The sequence below is a fragment of the Bactrocera oleae genome, chromosome 5, assembly GCF_042242935.1.
Source record: "Bactrocera oleae isolate idBacOlea1 chromosome 5, idBacOlea1, whole genome shotgun sequence".
Lineage (NCBI taxonomy): Eukaryota > Metazoa > Arthropoda > Insecta > Diptera > Tephritidae > Bactrocera > Bactrocera oleae.
In genome coordinates, this window is record NC_091539.1 from 2,015,453 (window position 1) to 2,024,016 (window position 8,564).

General features: G+C 38.7%; 1 protein-coding gene across 5 annotated transcripts; it reads right to left on the bottom strand.

The window, feature by feature from the left end:
* Positions 1–691: 691 nt before the first annotated feature.
* vap (RAS p21 protein activator vap) lies at positions 692–8,112 on the bottom strand. Of its 5 annotated transcripts, none has more exons than XM_014242580.3 (11): positions 7,821–8,111; positions 5,892–5,982; positions 5,245–5,436; positions 5,028–5,141; positions 4,819–4,891; positions 4,316–4,725; positions 4,029–4,240; positions 3,314–3,948; positions 2,343–3,249; positions 2,124–2,274; positions 692–1,338 (listed from the first exon to the last, which is right to left on the bottom strand). In XM_014242580.3, exons 3-11 carry the CDS (start codon positions 5,324–5,326, stop codon positions 1,190–1,192), a joined length of 2,733 nt encoding a protein of 910 aa, XP_014098055.1. In that variant the 5' UTR covers positions 5,327–5,436; positions 5,892–5,982; positions 7,821–8,111; the 3' UTR covers positions 692–1,189. The 5 variants fall into 5 exon arrangements, with proteins under 5 accessions (XP_014098055.1, XP_069965834.1, XP_069965832.1 ...); XM_070109733.1 differs by having other exon boundaries at positions 5,706–5,982; XM_070109731.1 differs by having other exon boundaries at positions 5,245–5,982; positions 7,821–8,112.
* Between the last annotated feature and the right edge of the window lie 452 nt (positions 8,113–8,564).

An 8,564-nucleotide genomic window follows, 5' to 3' on the forward strand; every position in this document is an offset into this window, starting at 1 on the left:
AAAAAACAGCAACACAAAGTATATATATTTGAAAATAAAAAAATAACACCAAAAAATAAAAAAAAAAACACAAAAAATAAATAGACAAAAACAAAAAAAAAGTAAACAAAAAAAAATAATAATAAATATAAAAAAAATTACACAAAACAAAATAACTTAAATAAAAAATAAAATATATATAAAAATAACACCAAAAAATAAAAAAAAAACACAAAAAATAAATAGAAAAAAACACAAGCAAAAAATGATTTTAAAAAAATACAAAAAAAAAATTATTTGAAAAAAAAAAATTTTTTTAATATTTAAAAAATATATAAAAAAAGTATTCAAAAAATTTATTAAAAAAAAATATAAAATAAAAATTTTAAATATATAAAAATTAACAAAAAAAATATCACCAAAACAAAATAATATATATAAAAAAATTACACAAAAAAAATTTAACACTAAATAACAATAAAAAAAAATAATAAAAAAATAACAAAGAAAAATATAGGCTGAAGTTGATTTTTTAAAGCATAGGTAAGACGAAAATGGCGTGTATAATTTGCGCTTTGCTATTTATACAAATATTTGATAGAAAAAGGCAACGGAATTTGCTTGAAATGCAGCTTTTTACAATTGTGTGCAGCAACAAGCGCGCGAGCCTCACTATTTCAGCTCGAGAACTCGACATTTCGGGAATAAAAAATAATAATTTGAGATACTAGCGCTAAAAATAGATGTTTATAATGCTTAGCAAATGGACGCAGAACCGCAAGCACGCGCGCATGCTCAGGCTGAAATGCAAGAAAAAACAAAAATAAAAAAAAAATTAACGGCACTTGTAAATAATACAGTTAGTTGACTCTTTGCATGCGTTAAACGTAAAGCGTGAATAAATGTAATATTTTTGTTTTTGTGACCAGCATTTTGCTCACTGTCGCGGCTAGCGCACTGCTTTCTTCCAGCTTCTACTTATGTGTTATGTTATGTCTTGTGTTGCAGAATTCACACGCGCATTTTATTAGATTATCAATTGTTCTTGCTATTGTATAAATTATTATTTGTTTGGTGTTCTAATGAATTTGCTAACTTCAACTGCTCACGCTTCACACTAACTTCTGACTTTTGGTGACTGTTGTTGTTGTAGTTGTTACTGTTTGGCTATTACCCTCCAGGAGTTGTTGATTTCAGCGATATTTTCATCTTAGCTAATCTTTTCGCGATATTTCAGCTTGTGCTTTGTCAGCATGTCGGTGACGGTGACCAACTTCTTAATGGAGAGTATATTCGAGAGACCTTGCAACTCCGGCAAGTAAGAGACGCAAATGTGATGGAGTGTGGCCAGTTCGCGACCTGTAATGGTAGAAAAAATTTCTATTTAGTTTTTTAACATTATTTCGAATATGGTTCTTCATTCTAGTAAGATTAGACAATTCGATCGAGTTAACATAGTAAAATCTGCCCCCAACGGGTTTCTCTTTATCCTCGATTTTTACACCTAACGAAGAAGCCACATCAATACTCACTCTCTCCAATACTTCATAAGATATTAAGCTATAATTCACAGCTGCATTTATTATAGCACAAAAATAAATTTAGCCTGATTTTGCACGGTCAGTTTGTATGACAGTTATATGCTATATTAGTTCGATCTGAACAATATGTTCAGAGATTAAAGCAATGCCTTGTGCAATAAGCTATGTAAAATTTCGTGTAGATAACTTGCCGAATAAAAAAGTTTTCCATACATGAACTTGATTTTTATCGGTCAATTTGTATGGCAGCTATATGCTATAGTAGACCCATATCGGCGATTTCGACAAATGAGCAATTTCTTGGGTAGAAAGTGACTTGAGCAAAATTTCAGAACGATATCTCAAAAACTGAGGGACTAGTTCGCGTATATATAGATAGGCGGGCAGACAGACGAACATGGCTAAATCGAAGCCGCTCGTCACGCTGATCATTAATATACATATATACTTTGTAGAGCTTCCGAAGTTTCCTTTTGGTTGGAGTGTGACGAAATGTAGGCGTTGGTGAGTCGTTGTGTTCATTTCGTAGCATCTCTGCAGTTGTGTCATGATTGGCGGTAGCACGTGGTTTCTAACTTAGCTACATCCCTGACTGTTACTTACCAGTATCCTGCACAGTATGATTGGAGTTTTGTTCGCTAAACATGCCCGGCGGTGGATTTGGATCCGTAACGAGCGATAATTGATCGAGAAAGACAATCATGCGTTCCTTATTCTTCAATATAAACGGATTGACCACCTCCATGTATTGTTCCTACAATAGTTGAACGAAAGCAAGCGCATATTAAATTAGAATTTATATACAAGTGCTGCAAAACCCACCTTGCCGCCAAACTCAATTAGATTTGCTAGATTCTGCAAGCATTTGGCTACCATAATGAGCGAACGCGTAGCCATGGTTGGTGGCGTTTCGCTTACCAGGCCAAATTGACGAGGATTCAACAATGCCGGGCATAGCAGACGTAGAAATATGAAACCGGAGACGACGCGCGTGCGCACCAAGCGCTCAGTTGGCCACTTGGCCACGACAGCCTTCTGCAGGCAATTACATATGTAGCGCACACTGCGTGGACACGCCTCGGGCGAGGTGAATATCGAATGCGTCACCGAATCGAGTATCTGTAGCAAAAACTCGGCATTGGAGCAAGCATCATCGTTCACATCCATCTTGGTGGGATTGAGTTCGGCCGATTGCTTGCTGTCGAGTATGCGCTGCACCGTCTCCGAAACGGCAGCGTGCAAAAAACCCGAGCACTCAGTGCGCATGTGCAAATCCATTAGTGTGGTGGCCAGCGAAGCGCCGCGGAAAAGTGTAGTCGTTTCGTTTTCACGCGCGATTTCCGCCTGGCAGAGTATGCGTATCAGCTCCGTCTCGCGTTTCTCATGACGGAATACACGTAGTAGCGCCGTAGCGAGCGGCACGCGATCATTGTGACAAAGTTCGGCCAGAGCTTTAACCACGCACAACTCGGGCTCGAGCAGCAACTCCTGCAATGGACTGTACTCCTCGCAGGGCATAATCAAGTCATCCAAATAGCGCATGCGCAAACGTAGTGAACCCCATTCGCCCATGGGTGTCATGCCGGTGAGCTGATGCCAGCCCTCCGTCTCTTGACCGTTCTTCAGACTGGCCAAATCGATGGTGAGTTCGGCGACTTCCGAATCTTTACCGCGTTTGCCACGCGAAATGAGCGTAATTGTGAGTGAGACCACATCCGGCGGCACATCGCTGTAAAATAGAAAAATCCAATTAGGTCATTAGTATTCACACTGCCACACTGTCATTTACTCACTCCAAAACGAATTCCTCCTCCCACACTGGATCGGGCGCGATCTTCACACGCGTCTTGCCCACCTTCACTTGATTCAACGAGATGCTGCAGTAGGGATGCGGCACCAATTTGAATGGCAGCTTATGCGCCTCGAGCACATGCAAATTCAGGCAACGCAACTCGCGCAAACACGGCACTTTGATTTGCGCGCGACTGAATTGTGAACTGCATTGCGCTTTGAGCGCATTAATCCATTCCACGTACGTCTCTTGCGTCGCGCACAGATACGTATTGTTAGCCAAGCATGGCAGTGCGCGCTCCACTATTTGAAAACAATATGGCCGCTCCCATAGCGATTCATGGCACTGGTATAGATACGCACACGATAGATCGATGAGACCCTTCGGTTTAGTCTTTTTCGGATTGTCATAGAAGCAGAGATGTGTTTCGCTGCCCTCGCTGATAAGCGCAAAGTACAATTGTTTCCATTTGGCTGTCTTATCAGACTTCTTGAACAAATGTCCATGATGTTTGATGCCTTTTATCTTCTTCAAACCGATTTGATCGCGACATTCACGCAGAGTTGCATAGATTTTTTCGGCTGCCTTTTCCACCACAAACTGTTGGTTGAATTCGGGCTGTGAACCGTTAACCACCTTGCAGTAAGTAAGAAAAGCGAAAAAATCAAATAAATAAATATAAAACAATTTAAAAATAGTGACGTCAATGCACTTACTGGATGACTGAGTGAGTGACCTTCGACGATTTGCTCTTTGCGATAGCGATTGATCACGGCATCCAAGCACTCGAAAGTGCGTCCGCCCATCAGATAACGTACGCCTTTCTTTTCAATGCGAAAGCGCTGAATTTGATTATTAATGTGAAAGAAGAGCGAGTAATCGCCAGGCGAATTATCGCTTGGGCGCACCAGAAAGCTGCCTGGACCGGCTGTTGTTCAGTTACATAGAAAACAAACATATTTGTACAATTGTAGAAAATTTAATATACGCACACGCCATTTACCTTTCACCAGCATGTCGACTGCTTCATTCTTAGTGCAATTCGGATGGAACCAAGGAAACACCGTGTTTGGATCGATTACCGGATCCAAATCCTCGACTAGTTCACGGAAGATCATACCCTGCTCACCAGTGCGATGTGCTGTCACCCACAACCAACCGTCGCCCATGTCATTGTGCACAAAAAATATATCACCCTTCTGAAAGCTCAACTCATCGGTGTCAGCCATTTTGGTATAGGGTAAATGTGCCACAACACGCTTCTTATCGTTCACCGGCTCCGGTGGTGGCACTGGTAGCACCAGGCGCTCACGTTTCAGCAAATCACTGCATGAGGTGTAGTAGCCGACGAGATCGCTCAGCGACACGAATTGACGTCCGCCAATATAGAAATCACCACACACCGCAGTAATGCTGAAAAAGTTCAAGAAAGCAACAGAAATTAATAATAATATATAAATCTAAAAACAAATGTGCTTTGAAGCATAAAATATTTGCATTACTTACCGAAAATGATTAATGCCAGTGCGTCCTAAATAGCTTAATACATATGAACCAGGCTTGCGATCGCTTTCACGTACTGCAAATTATGAACAACAAGTAACATTTTCACATTAAAAAATCACTTACGATAAAAATAAATAAAATATGCAAAAAAATTAATTTTTAGCAGCTCTAATATTTTAATAGCTTCTACTAACCGCTGTCTGACTTACCCAAATAACTGCCCAATTTGCCAGTTCCGCGTAGTCGCGATTCAGCAGAATAACGATCCAAGCGCCCATGATACCATTCACTCTCCGGCGGTGCAATTATGGCTGGTCGCTCACCTAAAAAACATTTTGAATTTTCCATAAAAGTTATAGTTTACATTCTTAGAAAATCCAATACAAAATTATTTTTAAAATAAAATGTAAACATTCCGGCACTCACCATTCAACATATTTGGGCCATCAAACTCATCCTGATCTAATTCCTGGGCCAAGTCACCCATGTCGATGCCTCCTGTGGCCATTAGTGCGCTTATACCAAAAGCAGCTAAATTACCGTCATCTAAGCACACAGTCGGTGAACCAAGCTTATCCTTATGTATGGCGGCATCCACATTCCCTAGACGTATTAAATCTGCCATAATTTTTAGGCCAAAGCGGATTTAGTAAATATTTGTTATTTGCGTTTTTTCTGTATATGTATGTTTGTATGATTTTTTTTACAATATTTTAAGAAATTAATTAAATAGCTCCTGCTAAAGGTGCACACACACAATATTGAGTAGAGTGGAGTAGATTCGAGTGGACTAGTTTGTCAGTGATATTTTTTGCGATTTCTTTTCAATAGCTTTCTGGCGCGTGCAATGTAGTTGATGACGTATGCGAGGCTAATTATATACGTACATTTGTATGTTGAAATGCCAAGAGTTTGTTGTGAGCACACACAAAATTTACGAATGATGAGGTTTCGCGTTGATGACGTTAGCACAAAATAATAAATGTAAACACACTATTTGTTTGGTTAATAATAGTTTGTGAGTAAATGCGATATAACGATGACGTTAGTATTTGACATACATACATACGTACGATAAATATTCCTGTATGCAGCAGTGATATGCGTCTCACAACGAACGGTACGAAGTGAGTCAGTGATGACAACATATATGACAGGTTAAAACTGCAAAAAAATATTAAGCATAAATTTGCAACTATAGCTACAACAAATGAAACGAAAAACAATGCGCATAATAACAAATGAAAGGTATGCACGCACACACACAATACAAATAATATAAAAGCGTTTACAGAAAATATTGAAAAAGCTTGCTACTTAAGAAGATTTCTTATTCGAACAGTCTTATAGAATGTAACAGAAAAGTAAAATTAAAATAGGAAGAAGCAGCAGCGGCAACAAACAGCAGACAACGGTAGACAGCACCGCAGGAAAAAGGAAGTGAAAAAGCGGAAAAGAAGGTGAGGCACCAGACAATATTAGTGAGCGTCGCCGAGCTGGAATAACAGCGTGCGTGGCGGTTCGACGTCGACAGCGAACAGTGTGCTGCATCGTTGCATAGCGTTAAAAATGTATAGACAATATTGTATATATGTATATATTATTGACTTTGTTGAATGAATGCCCAAAAAATTTGCCAAAAAATTAATTAATGTTGTTGACAGAAAACCATAAAGTAAACTCAGCCAAATGTAACAAAACAATTCCAAATTAATATTAAGAAATGCTACTGAATATACAGATGATTTTTGAAAAAATTATTGTTTGTAGGTAAATAGGTACATGAAATCCAGTTGTAATTCTAAAAGCGCAATAAAATAAATTTTTGTTTTCGATTTGCTTTTCTACCGTCGTGCTACTTCCTTTGTTTACCATTGAATCACTGTGTATAGAAGTTTTGATCGTTTTTATTCCCTCGCCGCTGCAAAGTGCATTGGCCAGCTCGACGACGACTACCTAATGCTCAAAAAGGCAGACACTTGTGGTATGACTCAGGAGTAGGGATGAAATGGATGCATGAACGCTCGTTAATTCGCACATAAACACATATACATAAATATAACTTTCTATAACAGAACGTTGCTGAAGTTGTATGTACGTCTAGACGGAATAATATGGGCAAAACATAAATTCAATTAGGTTTGTGGGCGGTGGCAGACGCAGACGCCTGCATGGAATACCACGACATTAAATGGATATTTCACAGATCCGTAGCTATTACAAAGCCGCCAGAGTATGCAAAAAAATCACTATTTTACTCCAGTACTTTTGTCTACCAAGTCTCTGACTCAGCGTGTGGCACACGTACGCGAGAATGTGATGTATTTGTCTTTAACGACATAACTTACCACGACACAAAATTCAATTATGAAAAATTCATTGAATTAGCATTCGCTTTGGAAAAACTGCTTAAAGAAATGTAATGAAAATGAATCCCTACACCGTGACTATGCCGACGCTTTCGGCATACGCTCACAATTAATTTTTCACAGTTTTGCTTGTTTTCCACTCGTACGTTTTTCCAAATGCAATCTTTTTAAATTAACGCGACGCCAACGACGTCTACTAATGCGAACGACCACCACTAGACTACCTTAGCAAGCAGCGGAAAACAACGATGTGGCGTCGACGATATTTAACAACGCATTGACAAAGGCGACGACTGCGACGGCGCTAACAAAGCCGTAGAAAACACCGACATCAAAATATGACGAATACACTAGCTAACTTAGCGACGTACCACCGAATAGTCTATGAACAGGCAAACTCGCAAAGTCTTAGCGTACGGCCCGGTTGGTTTGGAGCTGCACTGCCTCGACTTGATGTTGCACGCTGCTTGGAATTTAATTGAGCACTTTCAATTTTCACTGCATTGCCCCTAGGCATATACCCTAAAAGGCACCCCACCTACCCGACGGTGGGTGCTTTAATATATTTCGCTTACATGCAAACATATAAACATGCACACATATATTAAATTAAAAGTACATATTGCCACTCACATTACTCCTGCATTTCGTTCCTTTGCGACCCAATCAGTGCTGCGGCCGCGCCTCCTTCAACATAAACAACGTTATATTATTATATTCCAATCGACAATAAGCCAACGAAAGGCAGCTTTTTTAATTTTTCACACACACACTGCTTTTATACTTATTTACGACACTCCCTTATACATTTTCAGCACAATTTAGCGAATTTAACAATTTTTAGGAAATTTATCAATAACAAAGTGAGAAAAATTCTGGATATGTAAGAATTTTTCCACAACTTCATTTGCAAGCAAATTTTTGATTCTTGTTCTTCTTCAAAGAACGTCAATACAATGGCGAATTGAAAAAGCGATAAGAGCACATGGTTGCATTGATATGCCGAAATTATTCTTTAAACAGAGAACGTAATGTACGCAATATACGTTCTCTGTTACAATGTTACAAATTTGCGAAAAATTTTATCCAGAGAATGTTAATAAATATTTTTTTAACATTCGCTGTTTAAGCGTGGCGCGTGAACGCAGATAATATATTTTATCGTTCTCTGGTCAACGTTCTCTTCGCAATATATAATACGTTCTCTGCTACAAATTTGACAATCTAGTTTATACACCAACCGCTGTCGTACATTACCACAGTGTACTTCGAACTGTATAATAATGCTAAGCTCAGAGAAAAAGTTGACATTGACTATAAAGAAACAAGTGTGGCATTATAAATTAAATATTTTTATCAGCTAATAATCCTGGCAAA

Bases quoted from the DNA above. Each gene is read 5' to 3' on its own strand.
- vap (XM_070109731.1), bottom strand. From the start codon at position 5,443: ATGGCAGATTTAATACGTCTAGGGAATGTGGATGCCGCCATACATAAG. The intron at 4,892-5,027 runs GTAAGTCAGACA...CATAATTTGCAG, and splicing joins CAAATTGGGCAGTTATTTGG to TACGTGAAAGCGATCGCAAG. The intron at 1,339-2,123 runs GTAAGTAACAGT...CTACCATTACAG, and splicing joins TCATACTGTGCAGGATACTG to GTCGCGAACTGGCCACACTC.